The sequence below is a fragment of the Neolamprologus brichardi genome, chromosome 3 (genome assembly GCF_056152115.1).
Source record: "Neolamprologus brichardi isolate AB-2024 chromosome 3, ASM5615211v1, whole genome shotgun sequence".
In the NCBI taxonomy this organism is placed as follows: Eukaryota; Metazoa; Chordata; class Actinopteri; order Cichliformes; family Cichlidae; genus Neolamprologus; species Neolamprologus brichardi.
Window position 1 is genome coordinate 27,561,023 of NC_142106.1, and position 21,514 is coordinate 27,582,536.

The window sequence follows — 21,514 nt, forward strand, 5'->3', positions numbered from 1 at the left end:
TAGATAAAAACTGGAGCCAAACTGGGTGGTTTGAGCTCATTTTCAGATTAGTGATCATGTGACTGGCGTGTGATGGAGCTCCGACTTTAGAACACATTTACTGAGTGGTACAGTTTCATGAAGTTTCTTCTTCTACTCCATTTCAATTTTAACTCTATATTTATCCTACATATTTACTGCTTTATTATTTTTAAATTGTTTCATGCAGATGATAAGAAGTGATGAGTACATATCCCATATGAAATATTTTAAAAGTACAGGTTACAGCTGCAAAGTATTGACAGCATTGTTAACTAGTAGAAGGATTTTAAAGGTGTAAAGTACTGTGAAGTGATTTTAATACTTGGCTAATACGGTCAAATTTCTGCATAGCTCTAAGGTGTCTGGCTGCTGAATTTCCAATAAGCTGAAGCCATCCTGCTGATGATTTAGATCAGCGGTCCCCAACCCCCGGGTAGTTGAGGCTTGGGTGTGAAATTTATGGTTTTCAGGGTTTTTATCGGTTTTTAGCATTATTTTTTTAATCGTTTTTATCATTAACTGCTTCCCTGGGTCTTTTCCCGTGTGTTGTGAATAAATCTTCTTTTTTGGTACCAGTACTTGTTTTTATTTTGTTGTTTTTATCCGCGACACCTTAAAAGCGAAAAAGGTTGGAGACCGCTAATTTAGATAATCCGGTATACAGAACGTTTAACATGTTCGGTATGTTAAACATTCTCTAAAAGATTTAAAGGTTAGAAAATACTTATGTAACTTTTGATATATTTTTAAGCAATAAAAAGCATTTGTGTTAACCTTATTGACATGATTATCAAAACTGAAATCACATTTCAAAATGATGCCAAGGATCCTGATTTGCTCACAGTGTTTCAGAGAAACTGATGATAAATATGAACAAATTACAAATCTTTGACTTTCTGGACCAGCAACAAATATTTCTGTCTTGTCTCTGTTCAGTTCTTAAAAGTTTCCAGCAGTTCACATTTCATCAAGACAGCTCATTACTTTGTGAACAGAGGTTAGATCATTAAAGGAAAGTGATAAGCAGTGGCGGTCCTAGCCAGTTTGGCGCCCTGGGCGAACACTCCCTCTGCCCCCCCCCTCCCCCCTCCCCCACACACACACACAAAACATATTAAGGATTGTACATTAACATAATATTGTTGTACACACACACACACACACATGAAGAGAGAGAGAGTATGCATAGTATGCAAACGGCTACCAAACAGCCATCATAATTCGTCATACAATGAGAACAGGACAAATCAACAATTGACACTGACTAATTAATATTAAAATCTGTAACATAATGTATTGTTTGGCGTTTAGTCTGTTACTGTTACTATTTTTACCATTTCTTCTTGGAGCAACTTTAACTCACATAATTTCCTTAGGGATTAATAAAGTATTCTGATTCTGATTGTTTCAGGATGACCTGCCATTATCCAATCACACATCTGCTTACCTGCATCTTTTGCTCGTTTCTCCTCCTCTTCTTTTCTCTTTTTTCTAAACTGAGGACCTGATGGCTTTGAACTTTTCTTGTCCATCTTCCATTGGTTTTAATTTTGCACTCCAGTATGAACACAAATCCCCCAACTCAAGGATCGCCACAACATAACCTAATAGACCTACACCTTAGGTCACGGATTCACTTTGTCTAGGGTGCATTTCTGAGATTTCACACAACCCAGGATTCAAATCATGAATACATGATGGGCTTGGATTTACATCATTATGAATGAAATGTGCTCTATTTGGAAGCAGCAGGGCCCCCCTCCCCTTACGGCTTGTGTGTGAGACTTTAAATCATCAAACTGTAAATTTTAAATTGTTGTTATTGATCCCTTTACCCCTGGTCCTAAGGTGTATATTTATTTTCTTACTCTTCTTACATATATTTTTTGTTTACTTGCACTGCTGTAACTGGAGCTCGTCTCTCTACTGGACTGTATGTAGCAGAGATGACAATAAAGTTTACTTTGACTTCATCAGCGAGCAGGCGCACCGAGGGCTCTGGCGCTCACTTTTCGTGTACAGAATTTCGAAAAAACAAACAAAATTATAAGTCTGTATGATAATGTCTGGTGTTTTCGTGTTTTTTGGTTTGTTTTTATTTTTGTTTTATTTTGCGAGTTGGTTATTAGATGCTTCTCCAGCCGGTCAGAAAATCCCCTGCCGCCCCGCCCTCTCCTCTCTGCGCCGCAAGCAGCAGGCGCACCTCGCAAACGAAGGGCGTCCTTACTCCCAGCAAATGTGCGATAGAAAACCGATCGGTGCCTATGCCATTCCCAATATGCGCTGGATGACGTGCAGCATGAGTACGAGCATTTTTTATTTTTTTTTTTGCAGATGACCGTGATGCCGCCCCCCACCACAATGCCGCCCCGGGCAACCGCCCGTGTTGCCCGTATCTAAAACCGCTACTGGTGATAAGTACAGCTGTGTGTCATCTGCATTAGAACGCTACGATATGTTTTGATTCGTTACGACAGTACCAAGTGGGACCATGTAAAAGTTAAAGAGTAACAGACCAGGGACTGACCCTTGAGGAACTCCTGATTGATTTTTTATTTTTGCAGATCTAAAACTGCTAATTGCAACATAAAAACTTTTGCTCTTTAGATACGATGAGAGCTAGTCAAGAACCTGACCTGTTAAACCAACTGAGTCATGAAGCTTTTGAATTAAAATGTCATGATGCACGGTGTCAAAAGCAGCAATGAGATCACCTAAGAATGAGACTTTCTGTCACCGTTGATATTTTGGTCACTGAGCTGTTTCTATGCTATGATTCAATCTGAAACCTAACTGGCACTTATAAAGTCAATAAGTTGAAAATTGCTTATTTAGTTGTTTGTAAGCATTTTTCAAATATTCCACTGAGGAATGACAGATTAGAAATAGGTTTATAATTGCTAATTATAAATAAATCTAGGCTGAGATTGCAGCACATTTGAGAGAAACAGGGAATGCAGTCTGGTTCTGCTGGAAGTTTCTTCCTGTTACAAGGGAGTTTTTCCTTCCCACTGTTGCCAAGTGCTCAAAGCTGTGGGGTTTGCGGGGTTGTCTGATTGTCTGGTTTTTCTCTGTACTATTTTACCTTACAGTATAATGTACAATATAATAATAAGGGCCTTGAGGTGACTGTTGTTGTGATTTGGAGCAATATAAACAAAACTTAATGGAATTAAACTGAGTAGATTTGAAATGTTTGGTGGGGATCAGCATTAACTGTGCATCCGAAATCAGAAAAAGGTTGTATCCACACTGGACTCAAAATACACCCATGTATATACAGTTTCATACATGCCTTCTGTCTTAATGTGACTATTTACCTGCATGCAAAGCACACGCAGAACCTTGTGCTGCTGTCATTTACGTGCCTGCAGGCGTGCTCACATCAACAACTGCTGACATGAGTTGTGAGTTGTGTAGCCTACAGCAGTCATACCACACCCATATTAAAACCATTTAAAATCCTCTTTTTCCAGATGTCATCCGCATTACCATAAATGTATAAGAGTTGGACTAGATGTTTGGTCCTCCTGGTGTCTGTCCTGTTATGGAATATGTTTGAAGTTGATAAAAAAATTTAAATATCATGATTTGCAAAGCCTTGAGGGAGTCACAGCTCCTTTTTATCTCGCTCTCTCTTTTGTTAGGCAAAGCATTTCAGTGGAAGGTTTATCACTTCACATGACATGTGAAAATTAAGTGAGAGAGAAGTAACACCACTTGATGCTCAAGGCCTTAAAGATACAAAAATAAGAATAAAATATTGAATATAAAGCTCGTTACACTTTAAGTAAGAAAGCACACTTATAAATGTTAAATACAGATAGATTTCCTCTCAAAGGTCACATTTATTGTGCTTTCCTCCTTTCATTCAAAAGGTCACAGAAAACAGACACTGGAAGAAAATATTTATTATTACAGAGAATTATTATGATTGAGAATGCAACAACAAACAAAACAAGTAAGTAACCAGAGGTTCAAACACAACACATGTAATGATATCATATAAAACAGGGCTCCTGCACACCTACTGGTCTAACAGAGCTAAGGCTGCTGACTGCATCTTATGGGGCCGACATCTCTGCTTTGTAGCTTTAAACACACACAGTGTCAGCTTGCTGCTATAATAAATGTGTGGAAGACTATTTAATTGATTGATTGATTGATTGGTTGGTAATTTATTTCAACATGTGAACAATATACAAGTACATTTAGAAAAGAAAATAAGAAAGAAAAAATAACTTTTTTCATGTGTTGGCTTCAAATTTGGAATTCAAATCCGAAACTGGCAATTTTTTTAATCTACTGGCTCAGCAGTCCAGTTCGCAGTTACAATAGCACAACTGCTTTGGTACACAAAACAAATCCATTGCTCATTATTGCTGAACCACAGTTAATGAGTCCATTTGAATATGAACATTTTAAGCAAAACCATAGCTATGAAAACATTGCTCAATTATAGCTTTTTAAACACTTAAAGCACAGCTCCAGCAGAGACATGATCAGGTTTAGCAAAGCATCCATGCAGGGAGTGAAATACTGTGCCTGTTCTCGGTCAAGTTTTTTGAATATTGTCTAATTTATTTTTTTTTTTTAATATGCATTTATACAAAAGGAAAGAGTACCCAGATGTCAGCAAACTGTTTGCATCAGGCATGAAACTTTGCATGTGTTTGCATGGCTCAACACAGCTCTGCACCACAATCTATGACCTCATACCTCTGCTTTGATCGCTTTTTGCCTATCAAGATTCTTCATAAATGGTTCAAATGACTCAGTCAAATCTGCAGTTTGAAGAAAGAAAATAAACAAATGAACACGCTATCACTCCAGCTTCAGCTCCGAGTTCAACACAAGGTGATTTAAAAGCTTGGCATCGCTGCCCTTTAAAGCACTCCATACATCACTGAGCATAGGCTGTACCTAGTGATGGTGAGATGAAGCTTGCCATCCAACTGGTCGACTCCTGGTTTGAAGCATTGTGATGATTCATTTGCTCTACTGCGCCATCAAGTGGACAATTCAAGTGAAACAGTCTCTGTGATTATAATGATGTGATGTGTAAACCTCTAAACTGAATAAATAAATTGTTTTCATGGTTATTTATCATGAATATTGTCTCAGTATGTCTGATACGAAAGAGAAAGTGGAAACTATCAGGACAGAGTTTTGGTATGATTGTGTAACTGTGTAATCATGACACAAACTAGCGTTTCACTCTTTAATAAACTAAAAGACAGAAATCAGATTATAGGAATCTGTGGTGTTGTTTAATTATATTATGGTACTTATCATTCGTGATATTTATTACTGTGCGCATACTTTATTAGGAGAGATGAGATGAAAATGTTGCCACACAGGGGAAAATCTTCTCTTCCTTGCTCGTTCCATCAAGTAGAAATGCTCAAGTAACTATGTAGCACGTACGTAATCCAATTCCACAACAGTGTGATGGGGAATCCGCTGTGTTTTGCTGCCCATTTTATGTCTAATCTGGCGCGAACCGGCAAGCCAGTTCCTAAATCAGTCACATGGTACGGACTGCCCGCGAGGCCTCGAACGTCACTGTATACGTAATCAAAGCAAGCCTCACAAAAACTTCCCCGATATTACTCGACACACGCTTCAAAGCTTCGACACACGGGACACATCACTATCTGTCACTTACTATAGAAATCTCTGCATTGAATCACACTTGTTATTAATCTCTGACTATCTTCCACAGCATGTTTCTTCCTGTTAAAAGGCTGCAGTTCATAAACAAAAGAATCACCTGCCATGCCTGAACATAGGTGCTGTTATAGCACAGTGAATGAATCTTGACTCTTTGAATTTTGATATTTTTTTACCCTTCAAATGAGCTAAATATTAATATAATATTTTCAAGGTCTAGTTGAATCATGGGCTCATTAGCTTGTTCAATTTACAATTCTAAAGCCTGATTTGTGGTTCAGTATGAGAACAGACACTTCAAGCATAAAATGTAGAGCTGTTCCTTTCAGAGTTAATTCGCTGAAATCCTATTTTCTGAAGTGCATTTCACAACTACGCTAACGTCATGTACATTTTCCTCCACAAATTTTCAGTCAGACTATATCCATGTCTAAATGTGTTAATTAGCCATATCATTATGACGATATTACATAGCAAACAGTGCAGTCTGTTTCCACTAATAGGAGCAAAAACTGAAATCCTCTTTCCCCTCTGGGTCTCATGGGCTTTTTGGGCAGACAAGATTTACTGTTTGCATTGGATATTCTTTCTGTTTGGTCTTTGTAGCAACAAGCAGCAGTTTGGAGCTGAAAAAATTACCGCTTCATATGTACATTATATATGCAGGCTTTATGATTTCTTGGGAACCATCAGTGTTAACATGTTATTTTAATTGACTGCAATAATTATGTTGCTTATGATAACAAAAAGAAAGTCTTACAATGTTGAACTTGTCAGTTTTGTTCTTAATTGGTTGTAGTTTCATCGACATGTAACAGTTGCTTCCTCTTGGAACTGCTGCACTCGTGGATGCATTAAAGACAATTAAAGAGAGCTCTATGTGGGTCTGTCTACACTTACATAAGAAAATGTAGCTTTTTTGTGTGTTTCATCCACATGTAAACAGCTTTTTAGATAACTGAAAATAGCACTTTGGAAAACTGCTTACAGGGTGAAGGTTTTAGAAAGTCACTTTATGTGTTCACATGTGGACAAGGAAAACGGCTTCCAGACATCAAAGGTGTGGGTCTCTATTTCCTTCTTCAATGTCAGAATGTGCACAGTGTTGGTGATAGTTCCTCCTAGGCTTCTGATTGGCCAGCCTTTTAATACAGACAAGATTATATCGCCACCTGTAGCGCTGTCATGCTCTTGACAGTACTTGACATCATTTTTGCACTTTTGGCCCTTTTGAGCAAATACAGTACCAAAACCCCCTACTCAGTTGCAATAATAAGCAAAATAGGCAAGGCAAGTTTATTTGTATAGCGAAATTCAACAACAAGGTGATTCAAAGTGCTTTACAGAGACATTAGAAACAAAAACAAATAAAAAGCATGATTTAAAATCAGTGTTGGGAAGGTTACTTTTAAAATGTATTCCATTACAGAATACAGAATACATGCCCCAAAATGTATTCTGTAACGTATTCCGTTACGTTACTCAATGAGAGTAACGTATTCTGAATACTTTGGATTACTTAATATATTATCATGCTGTTTACAACTACGTGAATGTACTATTGCTGTGATTTATTACTGTTACTGAAGGTCCGCGGCTCCAAACCTAGTAAAAGGACCTCTGGCTAATAGTCGGTTCGTGTCAGCTCGTAGCCGAAAACTAGCTTTACTTTGTTGTCTGGGTCAACTTTGCTAGCCAGAGACAGAGAGAGGCGTTGAAAAGCTGCTCCAATAGGCCCTTATTGTTTTTGGAGGAAAACACGAACACGGTGTACAGTCGAGTCTTAATAGCTTACTTACAGCTGGGCTCTTCAGGCACTCTTCTTGGCTGCAGTGGTTATTATTATATTTACATGCTTCCAGCTCCCGTTTTTGCTCGATGACAGCTCGTACTTTTCCTTTTTCTCCCTCCCTCGCTCACAGACACATAACGGGTATGGCAGTCCATTCTCCCTGCAGCACGGACTACACTGCCTATGAGGCTACATTCTTTAGAGCTATGCCGGTAGCATTCTGCCTATTAGCTTAGCACAACAACAGGCGCTCTCTCACCCAGGAAACACGCAGAGAGAGAGTGTCACCCGGTAACCATGGCAACCGTAACGCTGCCGCCTGGAACAACAGAACGTAGCTGTCAAACAAAACCCAAACAGTCCTGACTCGCGACAATATGAAACACGGAAGTACCGCCGTGTAATCCATTTATTTCAACAAAGTAACTGTATTCTAAATACCACCTTTTTAAATGGTAACTGTAACGGAATACAGTTACTCATATTTTGTATTTTAAATACGTAACGGCGGTACATGTATTCCGTTACTCCCCAACACTGTTTAAAATTGATAAAAACAAGCAAACTAACTAACTAACAAACAAACAAACAAACAAACAAACAAACAAAACAGTATATAAAATCAAAAATCAAAACAGATAAAATCAGAACAGTAGACATTTCTCTCAGCAGTAGTAGAAACTAAAGCAGAGCCCAACTTAAACTATAGTGTCCATATACACCATCTGTGAAACACAAACACTTAAACCCCAAGTGAGTATTCCTTCTCTTCAGCTGCAACTTTGATTGGCAGATTCAATTCAATTTAATTTTAGTTATCTAGCTCCAAATCACAACACTCGCCTCGAGGTGTTATATATAACTACAATGAGCTAACCCTGAACAAGAACTTTGCAACAGTGGGAAGGAAAAACTCCCTTTTCCTTTTAACAGGTAGAAACCTCTGTCAGAATAAGGCTCGGGGAGGGGGAGACATTTGCACTGACCGGTTTGGTGAGCAAGACAGGACAAATTAAATACACAGTGAAGGAGGGCCAGAGATTAATAATGATGATTAAATGCAAAGTGGCACGTAAGCACAGAGAGAGTGAAAAAAGTTTAGTGAAGAAGAAACCATCAGTGCATCATGGGAAGCCCCAAACACTCTAGGTCTATTGAAGTGTAACTAAAATGCTACTTTGCCATAAGACCCTTATAATGAGCAAAAAGGGTCACAGGTTGCAAAAATACATAGAGTCTGGTACATAAATAAAAAGTCACATATAATTATACACGTGTATTTTGATTTATCTTATTGAGTCTAAAATACTGAGTCTATATAAGCCAAGTCTATAATGTGCCAAATTTATATTGCAGGAAGCAGAACATATAGCTTTGTTCAGACGTGGTTTGGTTTGGTAAAAAAAAGATACTGGACCAAAGACCATATGTTCTGGTGTGGCAAATTAATAGAAAAATTACATTCAGTTACAAAGAGTAACAATTAACAATTCACAAAATCTCTTCCGTCTCCTTAAAGCGTGAAGAAGCCTTCTCTAGAAAGAATGCCCAAAATATAAATGCAAATTAGTAGTCAGATATATTTAATGCATTTTGTTATATCGTATAAATCTTTATTTATATATAGAATTTGTGGCTGATGCACGCACACACAAACACACACAAACACACACAAACACACACACACACACACTTAATAACAATTTAAAATTCAAAGGAATATGAAGTTGCCTTACTGCGCAGTATCTTTCTTGCCAATACAGCCAAGCCCACTAGAAGCAGGAGAGACGAACACCCCACTATAGACTCCAACATGTAACTAGGAAGCAGGCACAAAGCAGACTGAGCAGACAATCCACCTTCGACATCCATTAAAGTGAAAATAAAAAAGTGCTGACTTTTACCGGTAACGGTTCCAGGGCCGACTTGGAGTAGGTGGGGATGTCACGGGCTCTGTTTTTGAAGGTAAGGATATTGTAGCGCTAAAAAAATACTGTAACAACTCTGTAAATATGCTTATAGGTAAAGAGTGTTTCCAGCATCCTAACATCAATATTGTTCATAGGTGACTTTTAATAATCGATACCCTGAACAAGTACAGACTTGAGAGCCTCTGCCATCTGTCACAGACACATATTGATCTTTAAAGCTGCTTCTTCCCATTTCAGCAGCTACAAGGTGACATGGAGAAAAGCAATCACAAGCAATCAGAAAAATACCTACAATGCATGATTTAAAATGCTAATAGGTTATGCAAATGATAAGCTGTAATCATTTATTTATCTTGGAAATGTTGCTATTACTCTAACCTAAGAACACAGAGATGGTAAATATGCCTGTATTAGCATGTAAGGACTGTGAAACATGGGAAGGGTCTTAGTATGTTTTCTTTCACTTAAAATAATGTTGTCTATAACACAAAATGGCATTATGTTTGTTAAAATCATTTGCAACCGATGATACACAATAATGACACAATCTCAGACTGTCTGTTTAGCATTTTAGCAATTTTTGGTTCGTTCTACAGTTAGGGGTCAATTTTATGTCAACAAGCTTTATCAGCCAAACATTCATTTCAAGCAATGATAAATATCATAGTTGTTTTTAATTCATTTTTTAAAAAGCAACAGTTTCCATCATTTATTTTTTTCATGGCCATTTAACTAAATGTCAAGTTTTGCTATTCAAATTAACACTGGGCTGCATTTAGAGGTGACATGTTAGCGAGGGCCTAAAATTAAAGAAATGTCAATTGTGTTACCTGTCACCCTGTTTTCCTTGATAACACATTCTATCATGATTTAGACTTAGTCTAATTAATGGACCACATGCTGATTTTGAGAGAATCACTTAATATTTATAGAAACAGAGAGAGAAAATAGCAATGCTTTTATCTGAATACAGGTTTCTCTTTTCCTCTTAATGCATGCCGTCAGCTGTGTTGCTCTTATCAGTTGCATTTCTTTTACAGCCAACTGTGTTACATGTGATTTTTGTGTCATTTTAAATGTTGGCTGAATAGCAATAAAAATATACGGGGCGCATTTCTAGAGAGGGAAGTCTAGAGTTATTCAACATAAGGATGTTGACTAACTCTAGACTCCCTGTGATGAAAAAAAAATCATCCTTGATGATATCAGCACACAGAAAATCCATAATGAAGTTTAATTATCACAGTTTCGAGTCAGTTAGACAGCAAAGCTCAAAAGTATAATTTGTTATGTTTTTTATGTCTAAAATATGAAAGGCTCTTTATCAACTTACTAGTAGAGCCGTGTGGTCTGACCTGAACCTGCACGGCTACTTGCTGCTGCCCTGCAGAACATAAATACCAGTCAGCATCTCTCATCTGCAGCTTCTTTAAGGTTACAGTGAAAGCCCCAGTTCTGTCATCGCTGATGGTCACTGAAGTATCTTCGTAACTCCCTTCAGAACCTGTCGACAGACAGGAGCTCGGGTCTCCGCTCCGACACCACTTCTTCTCACTTAGTCTGTTGACAGGCAGTCACAGGAGAATCAGTGAATGCTCACTGTCCACCAGCGTTTGATACCAATGAAAGTTTCTGGACAAATTCCCACATTTACTGAAGTGTGATCAGTGCTTCTTTAAGGACAGTTCTAAGGGTTTTAAAGGATAAAATGTAGATAAAATCCTCTGAAGGAAAACCAAATACCTCAGTCTCTGAGTGTAAAGGCATTGAACCGTGAGACTACTTCCTTCTTCCCCACTCACAATGCTGTTCACAACTGACACACCTGCAGAGATCGTGAAAATGCAACAAACTTCTTTAAAACTGTGGGTCAATGAATGTTTATCATTTCAAAATTTCTCCATTACTCACCATGAAACACTTTTACTTCAGTGTAAGCAATGTCATCAGCCCCTAATGCTATCTCCACACCACACGAGTACCACCCAGAGTCCGTCTCTTTCAGGTCATTCATGGTCACTGTGAACATCAACCCAGCCGGGTCGTCAAAAATGCTCACTTTGTCTTGATTGGCCGAGGGGGTCTTGTCAGTTCGAGCCAAGATCGCGCAGTAAATTCTCGTCCCCCCATGACACCAGTATTTGACATGGTCAGCATAGTGAGAACCATATCGACATTGGACAGTGAGGGATCCACCCTCCAGGCCAATAAACTCCTTCTTAGTGGTCACCCAGCAGAGAACAGCTGACAAGAAGTGGAAATGATTAAATGTTAAACACCAATTTGAAATTAAATTTTTAGTCATGACACAACTTTAACAGAGCAGTTGCTCTTATCGGACACCTGTTATCTATAAATAAAAGGTGTGGCCTTTGGCAACACTTGCACCATATTAACCCCCTTCAGTTTCCTTTGTTACAAAGCACAGTTTCCTGCTTTAGTCTAAGGAGCTTGGAAAGAAAAGCGTCTGGACTTCTTTAAGTTGCTTGTAGATGTTTCACCTCTCATCCGAGAAGCTTCTTCAGTTCTAAGGGTCACATGGTGTAGAGTCCCAGACTTAAACCCAGTGGGAGTTTCCCCCCAAAGAGGGACAAAAGGACCCCCTGATGATCCTCTAATCGCCTGAGCCAAGGTGTGAAACTGGGTGTGGGTCATAATCAGCCAGGGTTTCGGGTGAGCTCATTGTGAAACCTGGCCCCACCCTATCATGTGACTTCCTGAGGTCAGATGGCCCAGGGTGTGAGTGGGCGTTAAGGTCATCTGGGAAGGGAACTCAAAACTGGATTATAGATGGCAGACAGTTGGTGTCGTAAACCCCCACTTCTGTTCAAAGATGGTCGCTATCTTGTCACACCTTGGCTCATGTGATTAGGTAGAGGATCATCAGGGGGTCCTTTTGTCCCTCTTTGGGGGGAAACTCCCACTGGGTTTAAATTAGAGATGGACCGATCCGATATTACGTATCGGTATCGGTCCGATACTGACCCAAATTACTGGATCGGATATCGGTGAGAAATAAAAAATGTAATCCGATCCATTAAATATCAAAAAAGCACCTCACAAAACTTGCTACACGGCGTAACTCGGCTCATAACCGTAGCACGTTGCAGCAATATGCATCACGTGATAGAGAGGCTGTGTGTATTTGTAGCCTTGCTAGCAAACCAGCATTTCATCTCCGAGGAAGTTATCTCAGAGAGAAGTAAAGCAAGTGTGTAAGTTCATCTCTGAATGTCTGTAAAGCATTCCCATGTTAAGCTTAACAACAGATATTAGGAGCGACTGCCTCTCTCTCTCTCTCTCTCTCTCTCTCCTGTTGCTACTTCAATCGTGAAACTGCTTAATGATAATGCTAATGCTTAGCTGATCGGCTTTTCTGTCGGGAGTCCGTCTCTCTTCTTAGTTTTTGGCCCACTTCTCACCAGACAGAGGAAACCAGCGGCTGAACAACAGCAGCACTATTAAGCTTGATAAGCTGTTGTTAGAATTTATTTAATATTACTTTCTACACCAGGATCAGGACACAAAGACATACTTTTCTTTCTTATTCTCATTTAAAATGTCGAGCTTTTAATAAGTAATTATCTGACTCTTACACCCAAAGTTTTAATCTGATGTAAACTGTATAGAAGTTCATTACTGTATATAGTAACTGTTAAGTCTAATATACCCTAGTAAGCTGTAGTACTTTTTCCTTTGGGAAGATACCATCTGTGCAGTCTGCAGTTCTGTTGAAGAAAGATGTTGAATCTATTTAATTATTCTTGAAAAATAATTTATTTCTGTGCATTTTTCCCCCCTGCATCAAATTAAATTTGATTACATCGATTAAGCATCATGAGGAGGAGGGTGGTTTGTTTGTTTTTTGCTGGGAGTTTGCAACCCTATTAGTTAGGTTGCTTAATATTTCTGCTAAGTACTCTTTAAAATACCAGAATAGGAAGGATGGAGCAGGTTTAAGTTTATTAGATTGATCAGTGTTGCTGAACTATGAAATATTTTGGGCGCAGTGTATTTTTTACATACAGGTATAACAGAATAGCTTTAGTGTTGTTATTTATTTAAACTTGAGTATAAACTTGTACAAAATGCAGCAAGATATTAAAAAAACGTTTTATTGATTAAAAAACACTATATCGGATTCATATCGGTATCGGCAGATATCCAAATTTATGATATCGGTATCGGACATAAAAAAGTGGTATCGTGCCATCTCTAATTTAAATCTGGGACTCTCCACCATTTGACCTTAGAACTGAAGAAGCTTCTCGGATGAGAGGTGAAACGTCTTCAAGCAACTTAAAGAAGTCCAGACGCTTTTCTTTCCAAGCTCCTTTGACTACGATGACCTGGATGACTGAGAACCTTCAAAGACGTCTCCTGCTTTAATTTACCTCTTCCCATCCAAAATTGGATTATCTCTGTATAATACACAGGCTTTTGAAGGCCTGACAAAATAAACATCAAACATACTGTTTGCTAAAGGGCAAACTGTACAGAAGGTTGGAAGATTTACAAAAACACGAAAGCCCTCTCTGGCTCTTGGGGGGAGGGGGGGGGGGGGGGATTGCAAGCTTTTAACAACCTTGTAGTCCGTCTTAAACAAACGATTAATACAGAAAAGTCATGAAATTGTAAAGAGAAGGAAGCCTAAGGAGTATCATACATTTTAACAAGAGTATTTGCCAAAAGCACAGCAGAGAAGTGAGGAGGAGGCGGCACAGACATAAATTATCTTTGTTTTTTCCAATTATGTGAAGCTGAAAACAGCTTGAAAATCTTTTTTTTTTTTTTTTTGACTTCTCTAATCAAATGCACACAGTCACATTGAATACCTGGGATCCATGGTATCAGGCTGAGCGTGAGTATAAAGAGTCGCTGCATGTTTCCTCTTCAAGTTTGATGCTTAACAAGAAAGTGTTCTGTGTTGTGCAAACACAGACTCCACCATATATAAACTTTCCCTTTGTCATGTGACCATTGGGCAGATTCAGATGCTTCAGATGTTAACTACATAAATGCCAGATTGTAATGACACTGTAATGAACACTTCTTTAGATTTGAATTAGAATTTGATGAATGTTGTGTTGATGTTCTGCTGATTATTTTAATAGGTCACTGGCTGCCCTCTCCCCACACTGGAAGATCTAAACAATACCCGCTGTCTTAAAAAAGCTCAAAACATTATAAAAGATATCTCACATCCTGGGGACTCCCTGTTTGAACTGTGCCGTTGTTACTTCTGCAGTTGTTGCTTGACAGTTGTTGCTTATGCTACAAGACCTTTTATGGTCATCTATTTCCTGGAAACATTTGTGATGATCTCAGAAGGGACATTTTTAGTCAGTTTGACCTTGCTGGCAAAATAACCCCTAAAATTCCCCACTCTTTTCAGATCCCCTTACACAGAGCAATCAGTGTAAGGACTAATAGACTCAAACACAGTTTTTATCCAACTGCAATAACACGTCTGAATACTGCAAAAAAAGATGTCCATCACGCCACTCTTGTATGAATCTATGCGCTGACTGAAGCATGTATGTGGGAATGTATGTGAATGTTTGCTAATACTATTCCTATTATCACTTTTATTGTTATTTATCAATATTATTGAATGTTATTGTTTTATTTATATTTTGATATTGTTAGGGATGATGCACTGATCGGGGACCATTTTTAATTTCACTGTACCTGTGACAATGACAATAAAGACATTCTGATTCTGATTCTGAATTGTACTAGACTGTTATGGGGTCAGCGGATGCTGAGACCCAATTCTTTTGCCCTCAGGCTGGATAAAGAAGACGCAAACTCAGTGTATTCAAAATGTATGCTTTATTCAACAAAACCTTCCGGAAGGGAGATATGCACAGCCTCCTGCAGATCTGAGGGGCGCTTCCTCAGTCTGTTACATTTATAACCTTTGTTTTCAGCATCTGACTTTCCTGTTCGTCAGCCTTCTGTGTCCCCTGCGCCCCTCATGCACAGTTTTGATCAAAACAGCTCATTTTATGATCATGCATCCTAACTCTGTCTCTTTCTTAATTTAAGCCTTCATTTCAGTGTGTGGGCAATCTACAAATTAACTATTTTAAAACACAGCAAGCTTTCTACCTAGTTCTGCTTCTTTGTCTATATTTATGACAATGTCAGACAGTTGTTAAATGTTGCTTTCTGCACCCTCTAAGATAATGCAACTGTGCATCTATTCCTGCAATGCAATTTTTGTGATAACTGGTTTGTCTAACTTCCCTCAGGAACGTCCAGTGGGGGTGAGTGACAAAGACTCCATTCTGCTGCCTTTTGTGTCAAGGGATAAACAGACTGTTTTCCCCAAGGCTGCTAACGCCAGCTTTATGAACCCCAGAGCTTGTGTTCCTCCGGTTCATGATAATAAAATGAGTGTTCATTTTGAGAATAATTACACCTCTCTGGGCTCTAAAGACTGTGCAACCTTTGTCGCTCCGGAGCCAAGTGGTGTAAAGACTGTTTCTTCTGAGACTGCTTTGCATTCTAATGCACGCTCTATTAAGGACTCTATTTGTTTTGCCCCTTCTAAGCCGAAATTAATTTCTAGTGACTCTGTTTATCGTGACCCTGGTAACTTTGTGTCAGTTACTTCCCAGGCTGTAGTTCTCTCTCCTGCACAGTCTACTGTCCACCCATTAGTTCACTCCTCAGTTCAGTCATTAGCTGCACCACCTATCGATCGTGGCTCAAGAGTGGGGAGTTCGCCTTATAATCGGAAGGTTGCCAGTTCGAGCCCCGGCTCCAACAGTCTCGGTCGTTGTGTCCTTCACCCGTTGCCTACTGGTGGTGGTCAGAGGGCCCGGTGGCGCCAGTGTCCGGCAGCCTCGCCTCTGTCAGTGCGCCCCAGGGTGGCTGTGGCTACAATGTAGCTTGCCATCACCAGTGTGTGAATGGGTGGATGACTGGATGTGTAAAGCGCTTTGGGGTCCTTAGGGACTAGTAAAGCGCTATACAAATACAGGCCACTTACCATCTATTCTGCCTTTACCCCCTCCTGTTATTAGGGCTAGGTCAGCACAACCCTGAAAGGACTGTTTTTCAACCACTGTTTCTAAGCAGAGAGACAAACCTGTTAACAATGGAAAGGTTCCTCAAAAGCTGGCTGTGACTCACTCCAGGGCCTCCCCAGAGGTTGAGTTTCAGCCCTCAGCCCACTCTGGACCCCTGGGAGCTAAGAACCCAGCTGAGGACTGCACCTGGCTGTCACTGCCTGAGCAGGGTCAGTGCTCTGCGCAGCTGCAGTCTGCTCTGTGTTTTCCAGAGGCCCACGTGCCTGCCGGTTCAGCCCTGTGTGTGCCAGGGGCCCCTGTGCCCGCTGGTTCTGTGACTGTTTTCGCTGAGGAGTCCGAGGAGCCCGTCCGGCCATCACCGTCGACTGCAGCATCCCCGTCATCCACACCTGCAGCAGCTTTAGCCTCGCCTGGTCCATCCTCTGCCCCGCCTGGTCCAGCTTCAGCATCAGCTTCAGCCTTGGATGCAGCTTCAGCCTCATCCTCATCCTCGCCTGGTACTGCTGCTGCCACGCCGTCATCCGGTCCGCGTCTCAACATCGCCGGCCATCTTCTAGGCCGCTGGCTGGTCATCATCGCCATCGTGGAAAAGTGAAGGCAGAGAAAAGGTGGAGAGAACCCCAGGTGTCTGCAGTAAAAGTCTGTGGGAGCATCTCCAGGGAAAACACAAAGTGTCTGCTGATGTCTAAGACTTAAAGCAGTCATTCACCACATGGTTTTCAATTAGAATGATTAAATATGACTTTGGATGTGGATCTGTGCAATTATTCTCACACCCCTAAATTCTGCAGTAAAAATTGCTGCATTTTTATGGAACACTTTTCAATACTGCCGTAAATCCACTCCAATTAAAACTGAGTCTTGGCACATTAATACAGTATTCATTTCTTTATGTAGAACTGAATATGCTTAAGCTTAGACCCCGAAGTTAGAAAGAAAAAAAAAAAAAGGGGGGGGGGGGGGACATTTTGGACTGTGGCATAAAATGGAAATGCACAACTTCTAAAGTGGTGTGTTCCACCACCGAGCCTGGAGTCCTTTACCACAACCATTTGGATGTTAGAGTTTTCTTCCCTGCTACCCTTGAAAAGAAGAAAGTATGTCTCTTTGCAATAACCAGCACTAAATGGTCATTTGAAAAGCCAGATTTGAACAATCCTACTCTGTATAAGAAGCTGCAGAAGTTGGGGGGTGGGGGGGATGCACAGAAATACAGTGCTGTGCAAAAGTGTGGAGCCACCACTACTTTCTTTATATTTTGCCAGGAAAATGAGAAATAGGAAGCATGTGTAAATACATACAGAAATACTGCATATAATGCAAATAAGGGCCTTGTCTAATCCTACCAAGCTTCAAAGTCAATATTTAATATGACCACCTTTATTCTGCAACACAGCCTGAACTCTTTCCGGCAAGCTTTCATCTAGCAGTTCTCCGGGCTTCTTTAAGGCCATTCAAAGCTTTTCTTTGGATGTTGACTGCCTTTTGTTCTGTTGTCTGTCAAAATGCTCTGACACTGCTTCAATAACATTTAGGTCAGATGGTATTAGATGGTGAATCAAAATCTAATGGTACTTTTCAGCATTCACAATACCGTCAAATCTGACAAGATCCCCAACACCGCTGGCTGGAATTCCACCATCAAACCATGGCATAGCCTCCATTGTGTCGTGGAACACTTAGACGCACTTACATGTTTGCCTCAGCCAATGAAATTCATCACAACAAGATGGAGGACGGTGTGAGCAAACAGGAAGTCGGCGAAGGCTCTCTCTGGGGAGATGGACAGAAAATCTCATTTGTTCTGTGGGTTTATCTGGATGAAAAACTGAAAAACAAACAAGAGATTACGTATCAGTATGTACCTCTTTCACTTGCCAACTACTGCAACAACTGCAGTGGGGCTACAGCAGAGTTTTTTTTTTTCATGATAACTTAAATAGTTTTAAATATTAGGGTTAGTGGTTTAGAAGTTAAACACCAAAAGTCAGACAGCCTGATTTTTTCACAATTTTCAGGTCGTTACCTGTTTTTGCATTTAGGTGGAAATAGGAAGCACAGATACTATGCAGTGTGGCTGAAATAATTAACTGATTAGCTGATTGGTCAATGCAGACTGATAATTTCCATTTTTTGTCATCCTCAAAACACCACACCTCCATCACATTTATAAACCAAATAAATTCTCATACTTGTTAATGTCCAACATGATGTGTTATAAAGGCCACCAATTTACCAATGGGCTTAAATTACTGACTTCTAGTAGCTATTTGAAGAGCCACTGGTATTGGAATTTATAACTGACGAGATATGAAAATCTGATAAAAAGTACTGATAGGAGAAACACCCTTTGACCATATTATGATTGCTGATGTTACATGGTGTGTACACCAGAGGGCACTCTGCAACTTCCTGTTGGCATTGCGTGTTTGTAATGCCACAAACAACAACAAGCTGAGAGAAAAAGAAATTAGAGTTCACTAACAGCATCTTATGGTGGTAAAAGTGGCACAGCAGCTATACACAGTTCAACAAATCACGTGGCAGTCTGAAGCGTGCATGCGTGAGGTTGTCTGTGTGTATAGTCGTGTCCAAATTCATGGGCTGCATCCTCCTGAGGACCCGGCTTTCGCGGTCTATGTGGGCCGGGTCCTCAGAAGGTCGGGTAGGCCAGAAGTAAACAGCTATGAAATTGGACGGTCTAGCCTTCAGATTTGCGTCACCGCCGTCTCGGTGGAGTTGAATAAACTCGGCCGTCTGCTCCTTGCTATGTAAAATATAACAGGACACTGGCGTAAATTCTCGACCATCTCACACTTCTGTTTAATTAATTTTCTGTTTGCCGTTTATTCAGCTGTGTGAAAACCACCCGGGGGATCAATAAAGTTTTATTTGATCTAATATAATCTAGTAACTTTAACCTCAGCCAAACCGATTTACTCACAAACAAATAAAACACTGAAAAAGCCAAACAATAGCATTTTTAGGTTGTCTAAGTGACTTATATATTACGTTTAACCTGAGTAGCGAAAGTCTGCAGTGATCTGAGATTTATATGCCGTTCTCTGCGGCTCTAGTGACCCTCGAGCTCTCGGCTAGCTATCGAGCTGGTGGGTAACAGACGTCTCTGAAAACGTAGGAGCACTTTTGCAAATATGCGATATCTTGATAAACCGAGCAGATATTTGAAGTTTACACAGCTACTTTCTCGCCTGAAAATATGTTAAAAGTTTATTTTGTGACCCAGAAAGAGTGATAAGAGTAATATTAAAAACTTAGTAGCGGCCGCCATTGTTGAAAACTGGAATTGGCAGGGCCGCGCTATGAATTCTGGGATATGGTGGGCCACGAAGGACACACAAGACCCATCCTTCAAATTCGGGGAAAAGGAGGACAGCCTTCGGCACGTCGCTGTGACATAATCAGCCTACAAATGCATCCTCAGGAGGACGCAGCCCATGAATTTGGACACGACCCGTATATGCATGTGTGTGGGTGTGTTTGTTAGACACTTCCTGACATCGTATATGGCGTGACATCTCAAGTCACTCCATTTAGGCATGACCTTTAAACACAAAAGCAGAAGTAAGCAATCCTGCTAAACTTAGAAAAGCAAGAACTCGTGGTTTCTTGTGTGCAATGAAATATTATAGCGATGAGACTGCTTCCTACATCTTATGTTAGCACTTCTAAACCTGAAAATAAAGCTGCTAATCATCACGCTCTTTCTGCACAATGACAACCATATTAGGACACATAAAAGCAGTGGTTATATATATCTTAGCACCATCTCAAAAGCATCAACTCTAACATCTGTATTTTTAAAATTTTTATTTATTGTCCATTACAAACGCCAATAACAACACCTTTATAAATAAATTGATAAATCGATACTAGCGGCCACTTAAGGCTGGCTCCAAAAGCAAGTCAATGCCTATCTTAAAACCCCTAATTTTACTCTATTTAAAAAAAAATGCTGGCTGTCAGCCAGGGATACGCCTCAGCCTCTTACTAGATACACCAGTGGAAATCAGTGGAATTTCAAAATCCTACATCAACTGGCTCTCAAGTTATTACATTCACAAGATTTTCAGAAAACTAGACCTCTGACCACTAACCTTGAGGTCGAGGTCAGTAAGATTTAAACTTGTCCAAGACTTTTAGTAGATACACCTTTGGTATCGATCTGAAATTCCTACTTCACTTTGTTATCCAGTCATCGCATTCATGAGATTTTCAGAAAACGTGACATCGTAGTCACTGAGATTTTTAGTAGATACACCTATGGCATCTACCTATGGTGTTAATTTGAGACTGTTTCAAATTGACGCCTATTGATAAAATCGCTTCATTTTTGAGTTTTTACATTCACCAACATGAGTGCCCATGTCCAGCAGGGTGACAGCAATACTCCATCAGCCTTTTATGACGGAGGGGTAAAATGTTTTGAGCCCTGAACAAAAAAAAATGTTTTAGCCTCAATGCATGGGTTCCCCTTCATAGCAGCTACACAGTGGGTTTTTTTCCATCTCCATCTGTATAGTAAAAATTTCCAACATGTTTGCACTTTTGGTACCTTGAGCATTTTAATAAAATTGTATAACAACTAGTTCAAAACCTCTGCACACCTGATGGGACGACAGCATCGGAGCAACAAACTTCCACAAGAACAACTAAACGGAACCCTTCACACTGTCTCAATTACAGATGAACTTGTATTTTCTTGTGTTAATGGAATTACCTGAGAAATGAGCCTATCCAAAATAGACTTGGTTTGTGCTTCAGTTTTTAATGAGTGACATTCTGGTATTTAATTACTTAACAAACATGTGCTTATTCATGCTAACAGTTTGAACCAAGCTTGCTAGTGTTAGCTAATAACTTAGCCCACTATGCTATCATACAAACAATGTGATTGTTGGCTTTAAAAAAAGAAAGAAAGAAAAAGAAATTAGTTTTAAAAAAAAACATGGCAGTTGACAAAACTAATATTTTGGCTTGGACATGCAGTACATACAAGTCAATAGTCAAAATCCCTGTGTGACCATCTAACGTTT

General features: G+C 39.8%; 1 protein-coding gene across 1 annotated transcript; it reads right to left on the reverse strand.

The window, feature by feature from the left end:
* Window positions 1-8,969: 8,969 nt before the first annotated feature.
* LOC102782700 (polymeric immunoglobulin receptor-like) lies at window positions 8,970-14,301 on the reverse strand. The gene is made up of 7 exons (XM_087839266.1): window positions 14,253-14,301; window positions 11,329-11,661; window positions 11,161-11,242; window positions 10,751-10,977; window positions 9,391-9,439; window positions 9,223-9,305; window positions 8,970-9,021 (listed from the first exon to the last, which is right to left on the reverse strand). Exons 1-7 carry the CDS (start codon window positions 14,299-14,301, stop codon window positions 8,978-8,980), a joined length of 867 nt encoding a protein of 288 aa, XP_087695392.1. The 3' UTR covers window positions 8,970-8,977.
* Between the last annotated feature and the right edge of the window lie 7,213 nt (window positions 14,302-21,514).